The 26,643-nt window shown below is 38.8% G+C and overlaps 1 protein-coding gene, 1 long non-coding RNA gene and 1 other non-coding gene across 12 annotated transcripts; 2 read left to right on the top strand and 1 right to left on the bottom strand.

The window, feature by feature from the left end:
- The first annotated feature begins 109 nt into the window (after positions 1 to 109).
- On the top strand, positions 110 to 26,643 carry PPM1K (protein phosphatase, Mg2+/Mn2+ dependent 1K). 10 transcript variants are annotated; one of them, XR_012434946.1, is made up of 8 exons: positions 110 to 265; positions 6,036 to 6,534; positions 7,438 to 7,538; positions 13,571 to 13,760; positions 15,867 to 16,032; positions 16,455 to 16,599; positions 19,233 to 19,367; positions 21,657 to 26,643. XR_012434946.1 is itself a non-coding variant. In XM_005555392.4 (7 exons), exons 2-7 carry the CDS (start codon positions 6,095 to 6,097, stop codon positions 21,786 to 21,788), a joined length of 1,119 nt encoding a protein of 372 aa, XP_005555449.3. In that variant the 5' UTR covers positions 110 to 265; positions 6,036 to 6,094; the 3' UTR covers positions 21,789 to 26,643. The 10 variants fall into 10 exon arrangements, 4 of the variants coding, with proteins under 4 accessions (XP_005555449.3, XP_005555450.3, XP_073896222.1 ...); XR_012434948.1 differs by having other exon boundaries at positions 13,473 to 13,760; XR_012434950.1 differs by lacking the exon at positions 13,571 to 13,760 and adding an exon at positions 10,162 to 10,267.
- On the top strand, positions 9,376 to 9,479 carry LOC123573731 (U6 spliceosomal RNA). The gene has a single exon (XR_006698469.1). It is a non-coding gene; the product is annotated as a U6 spliceosomal RNA (small nuclear RNA).
- Positions 16,135 to 18,930, bottom strand: LOC141410319 (uncharacterized). Its single transcript, XR_012434952.1, has 2 exons — positions 17,626 to 18,930; positions 16,135 to 17,529 (listed from the first exon to the last, which is right to left on the bottom strand). It is a non-coding gene; the product is annotated as an uncharacterized lncRNA (long non-coding RNA).

Genomic DNA, 26,643 nt, shown 5'->3' with positions numbered 1-26,643 from the left:
AGGCAGCCGGCCAACCGTCTCGCCTAGCGCCGACTGGCTGGATCTGCTGTCAGTCAGCGGGAACAGACTTCTCCCTCTCCATCTGGTCAACTGCGGGAGAAAAATTTTCGAGAATTTCCAGCAGGCCAGGCAGTGGCCGCTTTGACTGCTTGCTTCGGAGATCCGAGACAACAGAGAAGGCACTCTTATTTACCGACCTAGAAAGCCCTTTCCCCGCCCTCCGTTAGCTAATTAAAACATTTTTCAGGGACATAGCCATCCAGAGGTAAGAGCCCAGAGAGTGCAATTCATTTATTTCTGCTAACCGTGTATTCTGTTCTTTATTGGAGGTCGCGGAATGGAGAGTAAACGGAGAAGGGTTTCCCGGGAGGGCGAAGGGGAGACGTCGGTTTCCGTTCCCCCGCCCCCCGAGTCGGTGCTTGGCCGGCGGTCTCTCTGGGTTCTCAGAGCGCCGCTTTCTTCCCTTTGGAGGTCAGGAGCAGCTAGTCGGGGTGGGGCGGGGCCCAGCTTGGCTGCAGCCCAGACTGCGCTTGGCCTAGAATGTGGCCGCAGGCTGGAGGGCCAGCGCGGCGCGAGCAGGGCAGGGTCGGTGGACCGGGACTGGAGACCCTTGCCCCAGGCTCCGGAAGCGAGGATGCTACGGGGTGGGCGCCGCGTCGCCACCCGGGCGAGGGAAACGTGGCGACAACGGGCTCGGTACGCCCAGAGGGAGGTTGGGAGGCGGAGACCTGGCGGCGGAAGGTGCCGAGGGAGCCCAGCCATCTGCAGGGCTTGGCAGGCAGGCGGCCGGGCGTGTGTTCTTCCCGCCGTGTGCCACCCTGGCCACTAGCCTGTCAGGGCCAGCGAGCCGAGCCCAGGATCCTGAGCTGTCCACAGGTGAGCTTTTCAGGTGGTCTGGCATCGGGAAGGATGCACAGCCCCGACTGGTTTTCATCCGAAGACTTGGGTTTTACTTTGTGCGGGGAGCATTGTAGTACTCAAGGCCTTGTAGCTGGTGATGTCTTTTTCAGCAGCCGCTTTCTGTAGATGAGAGAATTCATCGGAGGTGACAAAGAAGTTCCAGGTGGAAGTAGCCAGGGAATTTGCAGTCTCTAAAGCTCCACTGGCTTTTCTGAGCCTCCCACTATTAACGTGCTGCATGGCCTCTTAGGTTCCTTCCTTCAGGGCAGAGGAATGAGGTGGTCCTTAGGTTTCAGAATGGGCGACTCAAGTGACAGATTACACTGACCATGAAAAAGAGCAATGAGGCCGGGCGCAGTGGCTCCTAGCACTTTGGGAGGCCAAAGCGGGCTTGAGCCGAGGAGTTCGAGACCAGCCTGGGCAACATAGCGAAACCTTCGGCTCTACAAAAAAATACAAAAAATTACCCGGGCGTGGTGGCATGTGCCTGTGGTCCCAGCCCCGGATGTTGAAGTGGGAGGATCGCTTGAGCCTGGGTGGTCGAGGCTGCAGTGAGCCGAGATTGCACCACTGCACTCCAGTCTGGGCGACAGAGCGAGACCCTGTCACAGAAAGAAAAAGAAAAACAGCCATGGTCCGTGGTATTCTAGTTAGGCAGCCGTGACAGGAAGAAGAGCAGCATGTGTGAGTGTGTGTGCCTGATAGAATACTTTAGTTATAATATTTGAGTAGTGAGTTCTCGCTAATGATTTTTTCTTGCAACCTTAGTCATTACTGACAACTTAGTCATTACCCAGGCAACTTCCTTGACTGGAGTCCTTAGAGACGAGGAAAGAAGAGAGTAGAGTGGCTAGTGACATAATAGACTGTGAAGGAAAGTTCTCAAAGGCATTATAAAGTTACAGGTTTGGGATACAGTCTGTGGCTTGTATGCATATTTACTAATGTGTCTGAAAAGATATCTATGGGAATAGAATACTAAGTACTTTTCTCTGGTCACATTTCAGCACTTTTCTCCAGTCACGTATCTGAACATAGAAATATTCACATTAAACCTAAGGGGAGTCCTTCGGAGTTTTTATTGTTTTTTTCTTTTTTCCCCTCAGGTAAAGCAGTAAATTTTATTTCCCTTCCTCCTAGCAGGGTATTGATAAAGAAGGTATTGGGGTCCAAATTAGCTGAAACACATTCTGGAAATTTCCATACTATTTGAATTCACTGGGATGCTTTAATTGAGTTTCTAAAAAGGTCGATAAGTAAATACTTGGTTTAAGAATATTTAAAATGGCTGTGTTCTCATTGTGGAAGTTGTAGATACCTAAGTGCCACTTCATAATGGGCAGATAGGAATGCTTTCTTAAAATATTTTTTCTAGAGGGATAAAATCTAAGCAGGTTTCAGAAGTTTAGAACTCCTGAATAATGTTAGCATGTGCTTAAACTGCCCTTTTGACCTGCTTTTAACCTACAAGAACAGTTTAACTCAAATCCAGTACACCTTCCTGCCAGAGACAGTGCTTTCCTCTTGGATGACTTGACTTCCAAAGATTGAATATAATGTTAAAATGGTTTATAAAAATAAAGTAGCCATGTTTTCCCATTAAAAGATTGAGCTAAATCTCCCCTGCTTACTTGAAAAGATTCCTTCCCTCTCTTAGTTTGCAGAATAATGAACTCATTCCAATTTTTAATTGCTGAACTGACAAAGACAATTCTTAGATGTTTGCTAATTTGTTCTCCACTCTTTTGTTGTAGAGAACACTGATTGCTTTTTTTTTTCCTTAAGGTTTTTGTTTTTCACATCACAAGTTCTACTACCCTTGCCTTGCTCGTCAAAGCGTAGTCATTTCTATGGGCATCAGCAGAGCTGTGGGGTCTATGATGGCAGATCCCGATTTTGAAGCTCTAGAGGAGGAAAGTTTTCTTAATGTGCAGGTTTAATTCAAAGTTTTTTACTTTGGAAACTCCAGCTGCCTTTGAATTGTTTCTTAGGGAATATGGAGGGGATTGGTATGATTTAGTTACATTGCAGATGGAAAAGGACATGGAGTCACTTCATAACATCTCTTGTTTACCTAAGCGATGCTGACCTGTTTTTTTTGTTTGTTTGTTTTTATGAACTAGCTATATATCTGGGTCATATTTCATCTCTGTCAATAATATGTCTTAAAGTAGGTGTTTTCCTATGACTGCCTGCTTTTTGAGATGATTATAGAAACAATATACGAGGAAGGATGCCAGGTTGATGATTGATTTTAAAATATGCAGGTTTTTAACCTTACAGAAAGTGCTCAATTTGCATTTTATCTCATTTCTTAAAAATGTTTCCAGTTGATATTTGTTCTCTGTTAGAATGCAGTTCTACTTTATTATTAAAAAAAAAAATTGGGGGGAGGATAAAAGGAGATAAAAAGGCAAGAATATACTAGAAGGGCTGCAGAAAAACTTTAATATTTATTTATTTGTAATTCCAGAACTCTGGTTTAAAGTAGGTGCATGACTGCAAAGTAGCCCGAGGCTGAATATGGCATATATCCTTTCAGACTGAAGCCAAAACAATAGTATTTTGCTAATCTCAAGTTAACTCTTCAAATATGAATATTTTCTAATAAATGTATTTATTTAAATTTCTTTTTTTTTCCTATATGATATAAAACTGCTTTGGGAATTATCGCCAAATAATTAGTACGTCTATTACCTGGTAGATTGTATTATAGTTTGAAATCTCAATTCATCACCTGTAGTTAACATAATTGGTTTTATAAATTTTTTTTTTAACACACCATTGCTGGCTTGAATCCATAATTGTTGCTGAATAAGATCTAGCTCTCAATTAGAAGCAAAAGAACAAACATCTCTTGCAATGGAATGTGTTATTTCTCTCTCTCACTCTCTTTTTCTTTTTTTAAATAGACAGCGTCTTGCTCCATCGCCCAGGCTGGAGTGCAGTGGTGTGATCTTGGCTCACTGCAGCCTCCACCTCCCAGGCTCAAGCAATCCGTCCACCTCATTTTTGTAGAGATGGGGTTTCACTATGTTGCCCAGGATAGTCTCAAATTCCTGGGCTCAAGCAATTCTCCCACCTCAGCCCCCTGAGTAGCTGGGACTATAGGCATGCGGAACCATGCCTAGCTAATTTTTGTATTTTTAGTGGAGACGGGGTTTTGCAAGGTTGTCAATGGCTGGTCTCCAACTCCTGGCCTCAAGTGATTTGCCTGCCTCGGCCTCTCAAAGTGCTGGGGTTACAGGTGTGAGCCTATACAGGTCTAGCCTGTACAAGTCTAGCCATGTTACTTCTCTTTAATAACCAGAGATGCTGTGTCTCTGCCACTCTCCAACCCCCCACCAATGTTGTCTTATAAAGAAATGAATTTCAGCCTTATATGCAGGATCTTGGCCAAAAGGCCAAGAAGGGGTGACTTCCTAAGTCTTTGATGATACATTACTGTTTTGGTGGGCATCTTTATTCTAAATTCTGTGGTGGCAGAGCTCATATATTTTTTATTGCTTAAATATCTAAAGATTGAGGCCAGGCTCTCTGGTGCATGCTTGTAATTCCAATTCTTTGGAAGGCTGAGGTGGGAGGATCACTTGAAGCCAGGAGTTCAAGAGCAGACTGGGCAACAAAGTGAGAACCCATCTCTACAAGAAATTAAAACAAATAAATGTCTAAGGATGTTCTTTGGAACCTTATTCTTTCTTTTGCCTGTTTTACCCACCAAAAGAAGTAATGGCCTTCCCTATACATAGCTAGACTGATTTCCAAAAATTCACTTGAAAGTAATTGTTTGAAATCTGTAGTGCATTTTCGCATAACTGCACTCAAGCTGGGTTTCATTTGTGTATGTTTATACCTTTTGGAAAGATACATTTTTTCAAGTTCATTTTTTATTGTGAAATAATATAAACATAGGATTGAGAATAATATAACATCTGTAGACCATCCACCAACATCATCAAATCTTAGTATTCTGCCGCCTTTTTAAGTTGATTTTAAATGAATAAAGTAATAGAACAGAATCCTATGGAGACAGATTTTTTATTTGTATGGAAAATTCCCAGAAATAACCTTACCTGCAGTGGGATAGGAATTTCCCATTCAGGTAGGAATAACACCCTGTAATGCCAAGAGAGGCTTTAGGATTAAGTTTCAGGGTGGAGTCCAGAAATGGGGGTATAAAGTAATAGTTTCAAAGAAGTGTAGTCTCAAGTGTTGGTGGGTTGCTAGGGTTGGGGAAAGGAGAGCTGCAGTTGTGAATGTAAATACATAGTTCACTTGTTCAGAAATCAGGGCTGCTTGTCACAAATGCAGTGCTGCCAGGTTCCTGAGATCACACCCACACACCCTCCTAGTGAGAGAGTCTACCAGGAAGGGGAGCATTGAAACTGGCTTATCTTTGTGCCTCTGGGGTGTTTGCACACCAATTTATATTTACCATAGTAATATAGTATGTAAAGTTTAGTAGGTTGAGAAATCTTAAAATAAAACTTAGATTTATCCTAGATTATGTTTTTGCTAAAACTTGGCCATTCTTTGGAAACAGAACTATTTTAAGTATTCTGTTAGCCTGTTATTTTTTCCTGAAGAGACTTTGTTGCTATTGTTAATATTCACCCCTACCTTTTCTTGAAAGCAATAGAGTTAATGAAGGGAAGTATATTTATTTATACCTAAATTCTGTGTCCTTGCTACTGGAAGTGTAACTTGCAGACAAGCAGCTTCCGTATCACCAGGGTATTAGTTAGAAATGCAGAATGACTCCACCTCATAGCCACTGGGTCAGAACCTACATTTTAACAAGTGATTGCAGGTTCAAGTTTAAGAGACACATGTTCTGTATACGTGCACACCATCTAATTTTAATAGAATTTAAATGCTGTGAATGGGGTAGGAAAATTGATTCATTTTTGATCCACTGTTCTTAGAAGTAGGCTATTGGATGCCTACCCAATATAGAACATAAATATATGTATTTTCTGTCAAATCCTTTATGACCTTCATTTTTGGTAATATTTGATGACATATCAGTTATATTCAAAATTTCTGATGGTCTCTCTCTCTCCCTCCCCCTTTTCTTCTCCTCCTCTCCCCCTCTCTCCCTCTGTCCCCTGCAACTTGCATCATTTTTCTTGAAGACATTCCATTATTGTTCCATTGACCTTTCCCTCATCACTGAGTCCTTTGGAGCTGAGTTATGTCAACAGCTGCCTTAATTACTTTGGTCAGAAGTGGTGGGAACCAGGTGAGAAGGAGAGTGCTGCTAAGCTCCCGCCTGCTGCAGGACGACAGGCGGGTGACACCCACGTGCCACAGCTCCACTTCAGAGCCTAGGTGTTCTCGGTTTGACCCAGACGGCAGTGGGAGTCCAGCTACCTGGGACAATTTTGGGATCTGGGATAACCGCATTGATGAGCCAATTCTGCTGCCACCCAGCATTAAGTATGGCAAGCCAATTCCCAAAATCAGCTTGGAAAATGTGGGGTGCGCCTCACAGATTGGCAAACGGAAAGAGAATGAAGATCGATTTGACTTCGCTCAGCTGACAGATGAGGTCCTGTACTTTGCAGTGTATGATGGACACGGTGGACCTGCAGCAGCTGATTTCTGTCATACCCACATGGAGAAATGTATTATGTATGTACAATGACTTTAACTCCTGACTTTGCAGTTCCCCCATGCTTCCTACTTAAACTTTCACCCTTTGACTGAGGCTTCCAGGGTAAACATAGTTACTTGAGTGATTGCATGCTGCTGCTTCATGAATGAGCAGTAGTTAAGTGTGCCATTTATTTCTTATGGTTATCACAATTTCAGAAATGCATGTTTTAACAACTCCCCTGGGGAAAGCATTAACCAAAATTTATAGCACTTAATTTGTGATTATTTTAAGTGAAGTGGCATAATGTACATGAGATAACCTATGAGAAGCATTTACTCCCATCAGTGTAGGATGTCTAAGTGCTTCAGTGAATGGTAATTACTCTTTCAAGTGGTGTGAATAGCTTTGAATACTTGACTTGTTGAAAATAGCTTTGGATGATTGGCATTAGTGTGGAAAAAATGCATTTAATGCAGGCATTTTGGAGCTCTTCAGTTTATTTACTTCAACTATTATTAATGCATTTTTGAGGATCACATTACTGCTAAAATCGAAAGAGGGAGAACATGTGATGGAGTTATGACCGTGTGACTATATTTGACTTCCCAGTGACCATTTCTTGACTTCCTGTGTATACCTCATTCCACGAAAGAACTCATAATAGGAAGGAACTCTTGACCTCTCAGAGTTGTGGTAGTAAGGATTAATTCTTCAAGGACAAGGACTTGGACTTTGATTTTTGTGCCCTTAAAAGCTTATCACAGTGCCTGATACTTAGTGGATTCTCAATAAGTATTCCTTAGCCAGTAAGTCTTCAGCATTTGACTGGAAAATCATGAGGCCCATTGTGTGGAATGACTGCTAGCTAGAGTAACAGTGAGGAGAGAAACCTATTGTAAAATGATTATTTGAGGCTCTTTTTTTTCCTCCCCACAAAGCGATTTGCTTCCTAAGGAGAAGAACTTGGAAACTGTGTTGATCCTGGCTTTTCTAGAAATAGATAAAGCCTTTTCGAGTCATGCCCGCCTGTCTGCTGATGGTATGTAAAACTGTCACATTCCTTGGGTCCTAGGGAGTATGTAGGGTGGGGGAGGAGTAAAAAGGCAACAATTTAAGTCCTTTGGGGGAGGGGATTTTAATGTACAATTGTTTGTAAGGATTTATATAGAAATGAGTTTATATGAAGATTCACATTAAATGCCATTGGGAATCCAAATTAATGTTAATACCTCACTTTTAAATGAAATATATTGGAGAGTTCTTCAGAAAGAGAAGCCCCAAAACAGTTCTGATGTTGTACTTTAGTTTTTAAAAGATTTAAAAAATGTTTAATCTGTTTGCTCATTTTATGGACAAAATGCCCATACTATGAGTTTTGTTTTGGGTTTTTGTTTTTTTTAGATGGATCTGGTGACCAAGTGCTGAAATACACTACAGGGTAATCACATTTAGCTAGGATAGTCATTGTCCAACAAGAAGAAAATTGCAAATAGGTCCTAAATAGAAAAAGACAATGGTTAATATGCACTAATTTGGATGATTAGAAGGAAAATATTTTTCTGTCACTTCTTGAAAAGCTCAATCTTGCAGCTTTCCTCTGGTAACTAGTGATATTTTCAGCATAAGGGCATGCTAGCTGAATTTAAAATTTTGTGTATACTGCATGTCCTTAAATTTTGAAAGTGAAATGTTTCTGGTTTTGCCTAAATTTATCAAAACAATTTCAGGAAAATACAGCAAATGTTTTCTAGTTAGCTAGCCTCAAATCTTTTGCTGTTAAAGTTAGCCCTGAAAATTTCTGTACCAGCGAAATCAATGTGTGCATGTAACCTTGTAAATGATTTGAAAATGAATCATGCAGTAATCTTGATCTATATTTGGTTCATCCTTTTCTAAAAAAACACAAAAAACAAAAAACCACATGCACCACAGAAATGTCATTTTCACAGTCTTCAGTTGGAATACATAAGGATAGAGATTCTCTGCATTTCATAGTGAAGGAACTGAAGATTAGAATGGTCAAGGTCAGTTCAGAGTTAGGGCTGAGATTTTCCTGACAACCAGCATTCTCTCTCTCCTCTCATGAGGAAAGGAGAAAGTAACTCTGGGATGGCTCTATTTGCCATCTTGAGATTTTTCCTGAGGTTTTTTTGAGAACCTTACTATCACAGTCCTCAGGAAAGCATTACAGTCCACTCTGTTCAGGGATATGTTTTCCATTTTGTAGATTATTTAGGCCCATTTTCTTTTCTCTCATTCCTTTGGAATTTTTTTTTTCTTTCAACTGGATCCTTACCTTTAAGAAGACAGAAGTTGAAAGAGGTAAACTTTATGCATAAGATTTAGCTCTTGTTCCAAATAGTTAAAACACATGAAGGAGAAGAGGAAATAGAATGTTTTCTTACAGTTTTATTTTTATTACTTCCTGAATTTTGGTACTCTCTTATTTCATATTAACCAAGTTGACTGTGAGTCTGGCTATGTCTTACCCCACAATGTTTATTGACTGTAGTGCCAGTGGTGTGCCCCAGCTGTTCTGTAAATAGCTGCAGCTTACTCGGCAAGGTTTTTGGATAAGAATGTCCAAATTTATCCCAGGCATGTGACCACCAACCAAAAACACTGACCTTCTTGGTGCCATCAGCCTTTTTTAAAAGTATCTAGTCAATGTAGATGCTTAAACCAAACAGTGATTGACTTGATGTAAAATATGACAGGACTCCTTTTATTATTGAATAAAGTATAACTCAATAGAATTTTGAACTTAAAAAATTTTATTAACTTGCCTATCTTAAAATAAACTTTCTAAAGATACCTTTGTCACAAAAACAATTAAACAGCCGTGTAAAGAAATTAATCACAAAAATGTAATTCATATGCTGACTTTAGCAGCACATACACTAAAATTGGAATGATACAGAGATCAGCATGGTCCTTGTGTAAGGATGGCACACAAGTGCAGGAAGCATTCCATATTTTTTATTCTTAATAAAATTAATTCATTTGTAATAAAGAAATTAAAATGCATTATTTAATTTAATTCCTCTGTCATATGCTTTGAGGTAGTGATCCCAGAACATTCTTAAGATATTTTAAAATGGATTTTTCTTATAATGGTAATTTGTTTGAAAGTATAATGGAGCAAGACAGGATGGTGCTCTTAGTGTGTACTACAAGAAAAAGTCTATTATAATATTGTTATTAAATCTTATTTTGTTAAATTGTTATTAAAATTTTATTTTGTTATTAAATCTTATTTTGTATATATTCTTATTGGTCTGTGTTTTTTAAAAATTAGTGTTTTGAGAACATTTAAAAATTTTATTCTTAATAAGTTGCCAAAGCCTTCAAAGATGGCAAAAATTGTCTTTTGATATTTAGGGCCTGTTTTATCAAATACATTAAAGCCATTAAAGATAGAATGCCATATGTTGTGTAACTGTTCAATTTGTGGATATTTTTAAATGTCATTTTATATTTCAAAGTTATTATTTAAGTTTAAAACTTTGGTTTTTAGCAAGAACTGAAGCAGTATCAGTATTATAAGAGTGGATAATATTCTTTTCAGCCTATGTATATAGATAGGACCAGTGCCAGTGAAACAAAATTTTGTAGTAAGTGCAGTTTACCCTCTCCAGTTTCTTTCATCTTTTCTCTTTTAGTATTAACCCCTTTCCCCTCCTCTTGAACCCTTCCTGTGAGGTGAAGGACTGTGGCTTATTCATTTTTGAATCTCCAGTATGCAGCACCCTGCATAGAACCTGGCAGGTACTCAATAATTATTTGGATTGAACTGAGATCTCCACTGCCTACTCTTTCTCACTGAAGTCACTGTAATTTTTTCTTTGATTATCATATAGCTGATTTAATCAAATTATTAATAAAATGTATGCATTTTAATGAGCTGTCACTCCTGGTGGATTTGAATTTTAATTAGCAGACACCTGAAAAAGGCTTAGTTAAACCATAGAAGTGAATCACTAATGTTGAGATTTTAGGTATAAAAGAGAGACGCGCCCCTCAGTCCTACTGAAGCAGCATTGTTTGTCTGACGTAATACTTGAGTTTCATTGTCTCATGCCAAGGAAATCAAGGACGAGGACACACAAGGAGTGAGGTTAAGAGTGGAGACTTAATAGGTGAAAGAAAGAGAAAAGCTCTCTCCTCAAAAAGAGAGGCCCCAAACAGATTTCTAGTCCATGGTGAAGTACAGTAGGCTTTATGGGTGAGCTTGAGGAGGCAGTGTCTGATTTACATAGGGCACAAAAGATTGGTTGGACCAGATGTGCCACTTGCATAGTACACGAAAAACTGGCTAGGGCTAGGTATGCCATTTGCATAGCACACAAAAAACTGGTTAGGGCTAGGTGTGCAATTTGCAGAGCGTTCAATAATCTGGCCACACCCACCCTAATCTTTTATTATGCAGATGGGTTCTCTACCTGGCCAGTGCCATGTTGCCCATTTCTTTACTGTACACATGGTGACAAAGAAAAGGGAAGATGGAGCATATTGAACATACTTGGCCCCAGGTAGCCCTTTTCTTTTACTTTCTTTCTTTTTTTTTCTTTTTTTTTCCGAGACAGAGTTTCACTCTAGTCTCCCAGGCTAGAGTGGAATGGCACAGTCTCAGCTCACTGCAACCTCCATCTCCCAGGTTCAAGTGATTCCCCTGCCTCAGCCTCCAGAGTACCTGGGATTACAGGCGCCTGCCACCACGCCTGGCTAATTTTTGTATTTTTAGTAGAGACAGGGTTTTGCCATGTTGGTCAGGCTGGAATCTAACTCCTGACCTCGGGTGATCCATCCACCTCAGCCTCCCTAAGTACTGGGATAACCAGCGTGAGCCATCACTCCCAGCCCAGGTAGTCCTTTTCTATTGGCACAGCTGCTGGCATTCACCTGCGCAAGCTTCCAGCTTGCTTATTTATGTTTGTAGCTCAATTTTTCAGGTTGCTCTTTGTTAGAAAAGAAATGGTTTGGAGGCTGCTTTTTGTTACAAAGGAAGCCTTGCCAAGGACTCCTTTACCCTTACTATCTGCCTAAATAATTTATTTCTAGCTCCTGTATCAATACCATATTAACTTCCTTAAGTGAAATTAAAACATTCTTGTCTCTTCTCAACTTCAGTTCCAAAGCTGTTACAGCTACATAAAGAACTTCAAATTGTCTTATTAACATTTAAAATATTTACTGTTGAATGGCACTGCTGTTGCCCAAGCAATTTCACATTCAAGTTACGCTTAGTGAGAGCTCTTCTCTCCCAAGCATGTGCAAGTTCAGCGTGGGCAAGAGACTTTTATGTGCATTCAGTCCTTTCAAAAATGAGACGATGCCAACCACAGATGCAGCATGTCCTGGATGACTGATCTGTAAAATATAATAAAAGCTTATCATTTGAGTAGAATAAAATAATTTACTGTTGTAGCTGGGGATATTTTGAAAAGAATAAAATCAAAATGCCACTTATCAAGAAATGGCAAGAACAAGATTCCCTTGCCCTTAAGAAATTGTCAGCTATTTTTATTGCTTTTTTGTTAAAGCATTTTAAACCTGTCCTTAGTTATCAGTAGCAAATTTCATCACCATCTTTTAATTTTTTAAATTCAATTTATACCAGTATTGTCTACTTCTACAATTAATAAAAGCAGCCAGTAAATCCGGATGATATCCCACCAGTCTGTTGTTTATAAACAGATAGCCACTTAGAACAAACTAGATGGTAGAAAATTAGGTTATAATTCTGTATTTCCTATAAGCTCTTCAGACTGTTTCCAGATTGCTTAAACTTTGAAAGCAACAAAGTTCTGAAAGGGACAAATGGAACAAAAAGAGAAGACTCGCTCTGACATTCAGAGTGGGGGACATTGATGGCATTATGAGTCTCACCAGAAACTTTTATGTTCCTCATATCCTGTGACCTCTTTATGAAAGAATTAAACTACAAAAGAACCAGGGCTGTAAACACAGCATTTTTGAATCCCCTATGCTGGGATAGTCAAAAGAAGAACAAATAGGGAGAGTGTTGATGAGATGTTCTTATTGTGCTGCTACTGCTTCAGCTCATTACTTTGATTTTGGTGTTCATGAGTCATGAGTCTAGAACGCCCATTTTTAATAAATATTGAAACTGTATTGGTTTATACATAGTATTATTTATACAATTGAGTAATTACTAGGGGTCATTATACTTTGAAAAATATAGCTTTTGCTCTTTATGTTGGCATTCAAAATCTTGATCATTTTTCTTTTGATGTGTCGACCTGCAACACTGGGGGAAAGAGAGAGCTGCAGAAATACCCATTTTGTGAATTATATAAAATTATAAATTTGAGTCTCACTAGCCTTTATTTAAACAATGAATTTAAATTAATCATTCTACTCAAAACTGCCTTCTAGGTGCTAAATCTCTGCATTAAGCACCATTAATAAATGCATTACTCCTTGTATCTGGTATAGCAGGTGCTTTGATTTCTTCTGGATATATATTTAAGTCCCAGTAATTTGGTGGTATACTGTAGTTTACATCCTGTTTGTCAGATACAAATTCTTCCATGCTGTAACTGTAGATTTACCTTTCTATTATTGAGACAATTCTGATATTGCTACCAAACAAATTTACAGTGCATTTTTTTTTTAACTCAGTAAAGGTAGTGATTTACTGTGTTTAAGACCAACTATTTCAGTGAATGTGTATATGCATGAGTGTTTTTGTGAGTATGTTAAATGTATGTCTGTGTCACCATTTATGTGTCTTGGTACAGATACATTTTTATACAGTTTTTTCAACCTTAGAAACCACAAAATTAAGAAAGAAATGTTACCCTGTGATGAAAAAATAGACTCAACTACAAAATACCATCAACTGGAACAAACTGAGTTTTGGAATACTTGATTTGGCATCTCCTGGAATATTATATAATTTGCTAGTTAAATTTTCACCAAAATAAAAAACCCTTCCCTTATTTTGCAGCTCTTTCTCTGCTCTCCCTTGTGTTGCAGGTTTGTAATGTTTGAGCACAATTCCTGGGTGAAATTCCTATTTGCCTCTGTGCGTGTTATTTGTGGCAGAGAACTGTGCCTGGTCAGCAGCTCTAGACCTGGAGCCCGTGGACACTATATGCTGGGCTTCAGTGGAAACAGAGATCTGCTTAATTTTGTCCCAGGTGAAGGAGTCCAGCGGTTCCTAGCCTGGACTACGGGAAGGTTCCCACATCTCTTTGTCCCATTAGTTGAGATGACTTGCAGTAGAAATTGTCCAGTGAGTGTTAAGAACTTATTGAAAGATGTCTTAGTTTTCTAGTTTTGTTGTTAGGACAAAAAGTGAGAATTTTTACTTCCATGTTAAATGTTAAATGAAAATGAATGCTGATTCAATATTTACATTCTTAAATGCTTAGCAAATCAGAATTGACAGTTAGTTTTGAAGCCTTTCCTATAAATCCTGGGATTTTGGAACTGTGAAGTTGGGTTGGTAAAAACTCACACTCTTTTAAAATTCCTAGGTGACAGCCATGAATTACAAAACTAAATAAGTAAACTTTTACTTATGAAATTTTAACTCTTTTACTGTGGCCAATAATAAACCATTTTTAAGAAAGCTATTGCAGATGGTTTAAACAAAGGGAAGGAATGTTAAATTCCCAGGACAGGTAGCATCTGAATAAATGCCTGTGTTCCCTTACCTGGCTCTTTAAATCATTTGAAATATTATAGCTAGTCAAACTGTAAAGACTCCACTGCTGTATAGTCGTTTGGGTAATTTAAAGTTAAGAGTTAACTTTTGTAATATAAATATCACTAATACTTATGCTAAAACATTTATGTTATATGGTGGACAAATATGTCTTTCAGCATTGCAGAAATATTACATTGGCACAACAGTTCCAAAATCAAGAGAAAAATGGAAAGATAGTGCAACTATAAATGTTATTTCTCAAGAAAGTTCAGCATGACTATAAAAGATTAAGTAGAGTTTATTCATGCTTTTCCATCTTACTTTTCTGATTAAAGCAGGCATTTTAATATACTGATTGGAAAAATCTATTTATGTATATATCTCCTTCCAATGCATTACTGATAAAGTTTTCAAAATTATCTTTTTGGGAAAAAAAAAAAAAAACTTGGAAAGATTGAGTCTTAATCAGTCAAATCAGTAGCACTTCGTTTTTCCTATATCTACGTTTAAAATCAAAGTCATCTTTGGAATGTTTTAAAGAGTTAAGAGTGTTACTAAAGACAATACCTGCTTTAAATAAGTTATCTTTTCCAATTTCTTCTACTTTGTTTTATTTTTTAGCCCATAATTTCACAATATTCTCACTTTTGACAAGGCTCAATGCAAATTAACAATTTTTAACAAGTGATAAAGAACTTAGGGCAGACACTGTTAGAAGAAATCAAAGGAAGATGCAGAAATGCAGTCTGAGTTTGACGGAGAAAACAGTGGTGACCTCAAGCCCAATAACAATTCATTTTATTTGTTATTAGAGAAAATTCATATTTGTGGGATGCTCTGGGCCTAAGCAGGACTCCAAGAGTTGCAGCTGGCAGTACTGCCCTGCGTTTGAAGACCGTCTCTTTGTATTAGAACTTCCTGGAGTTAGGAGTATTAACTACACCAAGTTTATGAGAAACTAGAATGAACTTCATTCTCCACCTTCCCCTCCCCCCCACCCAGATTTTCTGCTCCTGTAATGATGGTTGTAACTTTGTTTCATGTCTAGGGAGGACAAAGATAAACAGAAAAGAATGTGAGCCTGTAACTATTTTAGGATTTTTTGATGAACATTTATAAAATTAAAACAGTTTTAGAAGCATACAGAGGTAGAATATGCAAATGGTATACCCTTGGCATATCTCGCTTAGCCTACTAACTGATAATATGTTCACAGGATAGGAGTAAAAAATGGAAGAGAAAACCTTCTAAATCCATAGACTATGGAAAAGTCAGCTTGCCTCAGTGGGCTCAAGTAGACCTAAGTCATCCCACCATCATAGTCAACGTAATTAAATTTTAGTACTTTCAGTCCGGACACCAGATATCCATTAAGGTGTTGTTATAAGTTCAAGTCAACTCTACTTGATATGAATAGAGGCCATTTGTAGATAGTGATGCAGTGTTTGCCAAGTTAGGTTAGCAACCTTTCTGTTTGCATGGAGCCTTGTTACTGAATTAAATACTTGTTTCTCTGCATGCTGTTACTTACATAGTTCATTTGCATTTTATTTGCTTAGCTCTAGTTAAATTAGAATGATCTATTCCAGCATTAGTTTATCATGCTTGTGTTTTATTTTGTAATAAAAATTCCATATCCAATCATTTGACTGTCACTAACTTGTACTCTTTTGTTCATAATACTCGTAGCAACTCTTCTGACCTCTGGGACTACTGCAACAGTAGCCCTATTGCGAGATGGTATTGAACTGGTTGTAGCCAGCGTTGGGGACAGCCGGGCTATTTTGTGTAGAAAAGGAAAACCCATGAAGCTGACCATTGACCATACTCCAGAAAGAAAAGACGAAAAAGAAAGGTACTACCACCACTGATCCATCATATCATTCTATGTGGATGATGTTTTTAGTTCATAATAGTTTTTAAACCAATGTCATGGTTAAGTTTAACAGTGACTTGGTTTTCTTTTTTTTTTCTTTTTTTTGGAGATGGAGGAGATGGAGTCTCACTCTGTCGCCCAGGCTGGAGTGCAGTGGCCGGATCTCGGCTCACTGCAAGCTCGGCCTCCCAGGTTCACGCCATTCTCATGCCTCAGCCTACCGAGTAGCTGGGACTTCAGGTGCCAGCCATCACACCCAGCTAACTTTTTGTATTTTAGTAGAGACGGGATTTCACCATGTTAGCCAGGATGGTCTTGATTTCCTGACCTCGTGATCCGCCCGCCTCAGCCTTCCAAAGGGTTCTCTACATATCATATCATTGTCATTTAACTTTTAACAGGATCAAGAAATGTGGTGGTTTTGTAGCTTGGAATAGTTTGGGGCAGCCTCACGTAAATGGCAGGCTTGCGATGACAAGAAGTATTGGAGATTTGGACCTTAAAACCAGTGGTGTCATAGCAGAACCCGAAACTAAGAGGATTAAGGTAAGAAAGGACCTACAAACACTTGATAAACCTGCAGAGAGTGAATATAGGAATGTCTCTGCTGCATCTTTTTGGAAGCCTTAAATGAAGCCAAATGATTTTTAAAAGGGAAGATGTGATTTATCAAATAAATGATTTAAAAAATCATTTTTATATGATTTTTAAATTTATGGAAGGATAAAAAAACTTTTCAGGTAAAATAAGATGCTATTATTCTGGCCTAATATATTGTAGAGGACAAAACAAATTCTTTTTTTCCCCCTTTTTAGGTGGTTCTTAGTTGAGACACTTTCTTGAAAATAAAAGTCAGATTAATTACAACAACAACAAACAGACATTTGCGCATGCTGTACCCATTGTGCGGGGAAAGTCCTCAGTTAAAAGTATTTCTCTCTCAAGGCAGTGGCTTAGGAGCTTTGCTTAAATTGTATTTAAATAAAGAGCCATAAATCCTGCATAGTGACAAGATAAAGAAGAGAACAGTTTCAGTCTTTTAAAAGTCAGGAAAATGTGGGGAGATAGTAAAACCTGTTCCCAGATTTCCCTGGTGCCTGCTGGTTCCTTCTCTGGACCGATAAACAAGTGCTGTCTTCAGTAAAGAAGGATTGATGTCCTGCCACTGGGCAAGTAGAGGCTGAGGAGTTGTACCCCTGCCTTTTCAGTGACTTGACTTTAGCAATCCTCAATACTTGGGGGAGAAATATTTTGGTTTCCCTCAGTATGAAGTGTCAGGTTTTTGTTTCACCCCAGCTATGGAATTCTCCTGGTGGAATGGTCCTGCTGTTCTTCCTCACCTGCACCCAATCAACCAGCATCACCTGCACCCAATCAATCAGCATCACTTGCACCCAACCAGCCAGCATCACCTGCACCCAATCAGCCAGCATCACCTGCACCCAAGCAGCATCACCTGCACCCAGCCAGCACCACCTGCACCCAATCAGCCAACATCACCTGCACCCAGTCACCCAGCATCACCTGCACCCAATCAATCAGCATCACCTGCACCCAATCAATCAGTATCACCTGCACCCAATCAGTCATCACCTGCACCCAGCCAGCATCACCTGCACCCAATCAATCAGCATCACCTCCACTTGGAAGCTGCCCTGACTTCCCTTTTCCACTAAGCCAAATAATCACCCATCTCTACTTCTGTGGCATCCTTTGCATGCTAGTAATCAGTGTCCTCATTGTCCTGAACTGCACCCCAACACACACCCAGTCCATGAGCTGACACTTCTCTCAAACTCCTGAGCCACAATAGTCCCTAGCACAGTATAGTGTAGGCTTCCAAAACTGGCAGGAAACGCTTGTTAATTAATTGCATGAAGGGTTTCAAATCTCTAGATATCCCACTTCGTGTCTTATATATATCCCACTTCATTTTATCTAACAGATACTTAGGCAGAGTTTACTATGTGCTAGGCTCTGTTCAAAATAAGTACTACTATCCCCATTTTTCAAGGAAAATCTAAAGCATACAGAGGTCAATGCACCTCTACTCACCCAACCAGGTAACAGAGGCAGGATTCAAATCCTAGAAACCTGGCCTTAGAGACAGCACTCATAACCATTACATTGAGCTACCTCTCAGCATTGGGCTATCTGGATTCTCCCTTTGCGATGTTAAATTATGAAATTAAATCAAGATATCTTGAAGGGTGTTTGCTAAATTGTTAGGAGTGATTACTTCTGGTGATGGGATTTCAGAGGATTGCAACTTCTTTACCCTTTACTTTCTGCTTTTAACTGCTATTTGTATTTTACTAACTAAATATTAGCTTTATCCTTGTTGGTTAATTCTAAATGTTACTACTTTTGCCCAACGTGTAGGCTTTGCATTTTCACTGTTTGCCTATGTATTAGTCTGTCCTCGCACTGCTAATAAAGATATACTTGAGACTGGGTAATCTATAAAGGAAAGAGGTTTAATGGGTTCACAGTTCCGCATGGCTGGGGAGGCCACACAATCATGGTGGAAGTTCTGTGAAAGAGGAGCAAAGTCAGCCTGGCGCAGTGGCTCAGGCCTGTAATCCCAGCACTTTGGGAGCCCGAGGTGGGTGGATCACGAGGTCAGGAGATAGAGACCATCCTGGCTAACACAGTGAACTCTGTCTCTACTAAAAATACAAAAAATTAGCCGGGCGTGGTGGCCGGCGCCTGTCGTCCCAGCTACTCGGGAGGCTGAGGCAGAAGAATGGCGTGAACCCGGGAGGCGGAGCTTGCAGTGAGCCGAGATCGCACCACTGCACTCCAGCCTGGGCAACAGAGCAAGACTCTGTCTCAAAAAAAAAAAGAGAAAAAAGAGGAGCAAAATCATGTCTTACATGGTGGCAGGCAAAGAGAGCATGTGCACCTGAACTACCCTTTATAAATCCATCAGATCTCGTGAGACTTCTTCACTGTTATGAAAACAGCATGGGAAAGACCCACCGCCATGATTCAGTTACCTCCCACCAGGTCCCTCCCACAACACATGGGAATTATGGTAGCTATAATTCAAGATGAGATTCGGGTGGGGACACAGTCAAACCATATCAGCTCTTCTGCAGATGACCACTTAGCAAAACAGATAGAATCTTTGAGGCAGAGTCTAGCTTATAATCATAGGCATTTGGTTCTGATTGCAGTTACATCATGCTGATGACAGCTTCCTGGTCCTCACGACAGATGGAATTAACTTCATGGTGAATAGTCAAGAGATTTGTGACTTTGTCAATCAGTGTCATGATCCCAACGAAGCAGCCCATGCGGTGACTGAACAGGTGACTCAGAGCTTCTGCCTGAAAAAGTCCCAAGGAGAAGGAAAGGACGGTCCAGGCATTGTGTTTTAGCTTTTGAGTGTTGCAGTGAATTTTACACTTGATTCCATAATATTTCCAATTATAAAATTTTTTATTATTTCCCCAAGTTAAAATTTTAATATGCCAAGGAAATGTGTTTTGTTTATTCTTTGGCTTTGTACATATCTTGAAATGATAGTAATGGCAATAGTAAATTATAATAATAGTAAACTAATGTATCACTTGCTATGTGTCAGACAGTATTCATATGTATTAACTCATTACTGTATGTAATGTACAGTATGTACAATTACATATATTGTAATCATCACAATAATCCTATTAGGTTGGAGCTATTATTGTCCCTTTTCACAAATGGGGAAAACAGGTACAGAGGCTACAGAGTTATCACTGAACTATTAAATCACAAAACTATTAAATTGCAGAACTGGACTTCAAACCCAGACAACTAGGTTCCCAAGTCCAGCCGCTTGGCCATTAAACTAGAGCGCTCCAAGCAAATACCCAATTTGAGGATATAGCATAGTCACCTTCTGGTTATTCAGAATGGGTGTGTGGAAAAGATAAACCAAAATACAAAAAGAAATAGGGATGAGGTTGTGTGTCAGTCAGAACTAAAATTAGAAGAAAGCTGGGTAATATCCAGTAAAGAAAACATAAACTATGCTTTGTATTATTTAAAGTATTAGAGAGATGTTTTAATTCAGCAGCTATTTTTGCATTTCCCAAATTAAGATAATAGACCTTACTTTAAAAGTATTATTTGCTTAGATGGGCAAACATGATTATAATACATGAATTATTCATTTGGTTACTGCCTTCACCTGTGCTAAAGAGGGTGTTCATGAAATTGAGGAAATAGGCCCAATTTCATGGATGAACACTTCTTTCCTAATTTCAGCTGCCTGTCCTGCAGATATTTGCATTCTAATTCACAAAGGTAATGAAATTTGTAGTGAATGCATAGTGTTCCATTTTATTCTTATACATAGTTCATTTGACATTTCCTCTGGTCAAGAGATTTAGTTTATGTTTATTTTTTCCATACTATAGAGGAAGCACTGTAATAAACATTCTGATGTCTATTTTTGCATATCTGTTTCCTTCAGGCAATAGGTTTAATTCTTAGAAATAGTATCCAGGTGCAGTGGCATGCATGTTTAGTCCCAGGTATGAAGGAGGATGAGGTGGGAGGATTGCTTGAGCCCTTAGAGATAAAATTTTCAGGCCAGGTATGGTGGCTTAGACCTGTAATCCCAGCACTTGGGAGGCTGAGATGGGAAGATTGCCTGAGCCCAGGAGTTCAAGACCAGCTCGGGCAACATGGCGAGACCCAGTCTCTCCAAAAAAAATATTTTTCATACTTAGCTGGGCATGGTGGTACATGCCTGTGGTGGTACATGCCTACTTGGAGGGCTGAGGTGGGAAGATCACCTGAGCCTGGGAGGTTGAGGCTGCAGTGAGCCAAGATCGTGCCACTGCACTCCAGCCTGGGTGACAGAACAAGACCCTGTCTCAATAAATAAATAAAATTTCTAGATGAAATAATACACAGTGTTCTAGAGCATTTAATAAGTTTGCCAAATTCTCCTCCAGAAATACTGTACCAGTTTACACTAGCATGTTCTACAGTTTGTTTCTCCAAATTCTTGCCATATTTTTTTTACCAATTCGATATTCAATAGATGGAAAAATCAAATTTTAGTGTAGAAATTTATGTCTTTTTTCTTTGTTAGTGGAGTTAGCTATTTGCATAGGCTTGTTAGCCATTTGTATTTCTCTTATGATTATGACTAGTTTTTTTGTCTTTCAATTTCCAAGGTTTTTATTCTGTTAGGGTAAATTTCCCTAAAGGGAATTGAATTGCTGGTAAGAGCTAACAATTATCAAGTCCTTACCATGCGTTACTCCCTACACTAAATGCTTTACATGTGTCTTCATTTTCAGGAGCTGTGTACCAATGCACCTTAGTCCACTGGAGTTTCTGTTGCCAAAATTGCTACAGCAGAATGTAGTTAATAGGGTTGTTTTGGGTCATCTGTTATTCAATGTGCAATTTAATAATCCTTGTGGGCATTAATACAGGGTGAAAATCACAAACCATTGTGAAATAAGTAGGTTAGTGACTGCACATAAGACCAGTTTGGCTTTCTGGGGGAAGGGTATTTCCAAGGGAAGGAAAGGCTGATTTCTCTTTGTATAGACTGTGATTACCAATGTTTTTCTCTTTCTTCCTGCCAAACCTTGCAGGCAATACAGTATGGTACTGAGGATAACAGTACTGCAGTAGTAGTGCCTTTTGGTGCCTGGGGAAAATATAAGAACTCTGAAATCAACTTCTCATTCAGCAGAAGCTTTGCCTCCAGTGGACGATGGGCCTGATTACCAGCTGGGACTTTGAGTTTCTGTGCAACAGTTTTTCACTGAGCATGTCAAGAAACTGATAAACTCAAAAATGTCTCCTGACTCACTAGATCAGCGCACAAGTCAGTGTGAACCACTTAGTTTTTTCATAAATGCTCATCATATTTATGGTCAGCTGTACATGTTCAGTGTAAATATATGTGTAGTGAAGCTACTGTGAGTCTTTAAATGGAAAGAGCAAATGAGAAGTGGTTTGGATACACTTGGTGAGAGATGAGAGTGTCACATTAATAATTTTTAAGACTCTTAGGCAGCTATGGTTTTCTTTTGATCATTTTTGTTCTTTATTCATTTGAACACGTTTTTGAAGTTCTTCAAAACTAGTTAGTTTGAATTTTGACAGCTATTCAATATGTGATCTCCAAATTTAAAAAAATTTTTTTTCTAGACTTCGCTAATCCTAAAATGCAAGTTTTTATTTTTAATAACTGTACCAAGAAATAAGTATGAAAACAGTTCTCTGTTACCATATTTTGTATTCTGGACCACTTACTGATGAAAGTAACTGTGCAAAAGAAATCAATTTGACTGGGCGCAGTGGCTCATGCCTGTAATCCCAGCACTTTGGGAGGCCAAGGTGGGCAGATCACCTGAGGTCAGGAATTCAAGACCAGCCTGGCCAAAATGGTGAAACCCTGTCTCTAATGGAAAAAAAAAGATTAGCTGGGCGTGGTGGCGGGCACCTGTAATCCCAGCTACTCAGGAGGCTGAGGAAGGAGAATCGCTTCAACCCGGGAGACGGAGGTTGCAGTGAGCTCAGATCACACCATTGCACTCCAGCCTGGGCGACAAGAGCGAAACTCCATCCCCAAAAAAAAAAAGAAAGAAAGAAAAGAAATTAATTTACATGATATGACATTACTAAATTGTATACATATTTATAAATGTGTATTTCAGCTGTCATCAGCCCTCCCCTCCATTCATTCCTATTTTTCTGTAGTTAAGAATACTATAAAAATGTGACTTCCTTAATATCAGAAAAGAATGCACAGGCTGAGTCTTCTGGCCAAAAGTGAAATACTGACGTAATCAAGTATTTTGTATAAAGTTCTCATTTGTTATCTCTAACTCTATTTTGTATATACAATACTATATACAAAACAGAGTTTTGTATATAGTATTATAGTACGTGTATATCACTTTTTGTATAGAGTAAGCAATTGAATAATTTGTTAGTAAAAATACTACATTGACTGATACTGCTATAGACATAGCTTGAGTTTTAGGTCTCCTTTTTGCTCATTTTCTAAGACTTAGGAGAAAGAATAAATCTAAAATGAACATTAAAACATTCTCCATTTCAGCTTGCTGTGTAACTTAGGAAGTATAAAACTATACTTCTCTTTATCTGCATGTAAGTTTGCTGTTAAAATATGAATTTCTAAATGTGTGTTTGGAATTATATCTGTAGTTTATTTCTGCAAGCTATGTAAATTTGTTATATGTGTGGGTATGTGTACATATGTATATTTTGGAGTAATATAAAACTAAAGGGAACAATCTTGCATAGCTCTTTCATCAGTTTTAAATTATTGATATATTATTTTTAAGGACTCTTGACAAACTAGGAGCAATTTTCTTATAGTGGAGACCCAGTGATCATCAGCAGATGAGGAAATAGATTAAAAATTGCGATATGGCAATTTGTATATAAAGTAATAGGATGTGAGAAAAATACTGAATCTTAAGAATGACATGGAATTTTGTGGCAGAAACAAAAGAAAAAGTTGATGTAGTATATACCTTCAACTGTTTTTTGAGTTGACTTTTTTTTCTTTAAGCTTTAGGTAAAAGTGTATGAGGAGGGAGAGGGCCCAATATAAATATTCACATCTTCTTACCTTTTTGGGAATGGAAGAAGATAAATCTTGAGTTTTTCTGCCTATATTAATCAGGAATTACCCTTTGAAAAAAGTGCTAAATAAATATTTCGATTTTTTTTTTTCAAGGGAAGTTAGGTGAAAGAAGGAAAAACATCACAAGAAAGACTACAACATGCTGTTTGTTGTCTGAGAGGTGAGGAACCAAAGGGAGGCAACTAAAGTGGGAAACCATCTTGCTTTTTCTAATCAGTTCGTGGAACAGAAATGTGGAAGCTACCTTTAGGAACATGGAGAATTTCCAAACCAACAGGCAAAGGAAAACTAACACACAAAAATGACCTTCTAAAGATGCAGGTTTTGGCCAGGCACAGTGGCTCAAGCCTGTAATCCTAGCACTTTGGGAGGCCAAGGCAGATGGGTCACCTGAGGTCAAGAGTTAGAGACCAGCCTGGCCAACATGGTGAAACCTCATCTCGACCAAAAAATGCAAAAATTAGCCAGGCGTGGTGGTGGGTGTCTGTAATCCCAGCTACTGGGGAGGCTGAGGAAGGAGAATTGATTGAACCTGGGAGGCGGAGGTTGCAGTGAGTCAAGATTGCGCCATTGCACTCCAGCCCGGGCAACAGAGCAAAAACTCCATCTCAAATAAATAAATAAACAAATAAATATGTAGGTTTCATTTTTGTTTTGAATGCTTTACTATTCCTCTCTTATACTTTAAAAACTAAGATTAGGAGTGATGTCAAGTTCAAAGGTGTGAGGGTGATTGATGGATTGAGGTAGATAGCCAAGTTTGTCTGTTTTTGTTTTTTATAGTTACAGAGTCTCACTCTGTTGTCCAGGCTGGAGTGCAGTGGTGCAGTCATAGCTCACTGAGATTGCCAGATTCAACAAAGAGGAATTTATAGGAGGGGGATATAGGGTAGACTTAACTCTGCTTTATCCAGGAAAGATTTTAAAACCCTGAGCCTGTTAACTTTGACTAAGCATAAAACATACTGTACTGTTGTTTGTATTTTTCATGCCACAATATTAAAATGGAATTTTAAATGTAGATTGTTATAATCTATGAAAGATAAGTATACATGGATTAGGATACTGGAAAATATGCAAATAGTAGTAAAAAAAAAAAGGGACTGCTCTAGTTTTTCAGTTAAAACTGAATTTGCCATGTGGGTATAGGTATAGTGTAAATTACATTAATGTAGTAAAACATCAATTGTGGTTGGGTTTGTCTTTCATTTATGTGTAGTATAGAAATCACCTTTCTAATATGTGTTGCCAAACTATTTGCCACCATCTATTTGGTGAAATATTCATTGTCATTGTGATTTTCCACAAGTATAAGTTCTTAAGTACCTTATAGATTCAGAAGTAATCGATGTCCTGTTCTCCATCACCTGTTCATTTGTTACAGATTTTGTGTGTGTATATATATATATATATATATATATATATATTTTTTTTTTTTTTTTTTTGAGACAGAGTCTCACTCTGTCACCCAGGCTGGAGTACAGTGGTGTGATCTCGGCTCACTGCAACCTCTGCCTCCCGGGTTCAAATGATTCTTCTGCCTCAGCCTCCCGAGCAGCTGGGACTACAGGCGCATGCCACCACGCCTGCCTAATTTTTGTATTTTTTAGTAGAGATGGGGTTTTGCCATATTGGCCAGGCTGGTCTCCAACTCCTGACCTCAAGTGATCCACCCACCTCGGCCTCCCAAAAAACCGGGATTACAGGGATGAGTCACCGCACGTGGCCAGATCTTTATATTTCTTAAATGCTTCAAAGTCTTAATGCATTTTTCTGGGGGGGATGTCCATTTTGGAGGGATCTGTTTTGATCCTTTGTACTCAATAATGTGAACTTTCCCCTGTTCCAACACTTAAAAAAATAATTACTTCAAAGAATTATTAACGCATGATCTAAAAGATGGAATTATTATTATTATTATTATTATTTATTTTTTTTTTTTTTGAGACAGAGTCTCACTCTGTTGCCAGGCTGGAGTGCAGTGGCGTGATCTCGGCTCACTGCAACCTCTGCCTCCTGGGTTCGAGCGATTCTCCTGCTTTAGCCTCCGGAATAGCTGTGACTGCAGGTGCATGCCACCATGCCCAGCTAATTTTTATATTTTTAGCAGAGACAGGGTTTCACCATATTGGCCAGGATGGTCTTGATCTCTTGACCTCATGATCCTCCTGCCTCGGCCTCCCAAGGTGCTGGGATTACAGCACCGTTCCCAGCCCAGAAATTATTTTTTAAGTGAAATTTTATTTTATTTTATTTTTTTGGATTTTGGTAGAGAATGAGTAGGCCTACTCATCAATATCAAACAGGACATTTAGTTTATTTCCTTAGAACAGGCATTAATTTCATGGTAATATGGTAATAAGAAAACGCTTTTATTTTTCTTTAGCACCTCCATGGTTCTCATATACCCATGTCTGTAAAAAGTGACGTGAGATTTTGGTTGGGTTACATTTTATTGTATTTATTAGATTCACTTATGTAGATGACTTAAGCAGAAATAAAGTCATGTCTTTACAAGGTGAACAAGCCAAATTGTGATGGCCTGCCTTTTGCTTTTGGCATTTGGGATGAGACCAATTGACTCTCCCATTGGTTGTTAGATGGTTGAAATGGTCCATTGGTGGTCATACTTAGCGTTCTGGGCTGTGAAATCATGGAGTTCTTCCACTTCCAATAATGACTCATTTGGTGTTGGATTCTAGTACAGAATTTAGCAGCCTGATGTGTCCCCAAACTGATTTAATTTCTACTGAAGTGCCCTTGTGTACATTTGTTTTATAATTTACCAAAGTACTACCTGAGTGTATGATGACTCCTATAGTGAGTTAATGTAATTGCTGCTTTGGACATTGTTTTAAATCTATGTATTAGAGTAACTGTGAGCAGAATAAAATCACATTATCTCAGTGTTCAAAATATCATTCTAATAAAGTATGTGCATTAAACAATTTTAAAAA

This window comes from Macaca fascicularis, chromosome 5 (assembly GCF_037993035.2).
Source record: "Macaca fascicularis isolate 582-1 chromosome 5, T2T-MFA8v1.1".
NCBI classification, from domain to species: Eukaryota; Metazoa; Chordata; class Mammalia; order Primates; family Cercopithecidae; genus Macaca; species Macaca fascicularis.
Note: the sequence above shows the minus strand (reverse complement) of the source record. Positions and strands in the feature narration are given on the sequence as shown.

Coding starts and splice junctions, on each gene's coding strand:
- PPM1K (XM_005555392.4), top strand. CDS start 6,095: ATGTCAACAGCTGCCTTAATTACTTTGGTCAGAAGTGGTGGGAACCAG. Junction 16,033..16,454: donor AGAAAAGACGAAAAAGAAAG/GTACTACCACCA, acceptor AACTTTTAACAG/GATCAAGAAATGTGGTGGTT. Junction 16,600..19,232: donor CCGAAACTAAGAGGATTAAG/GTAAGAAAGGAC, acceptor TTCTGATTGCAG/TTACATCATGCTGATGACAG.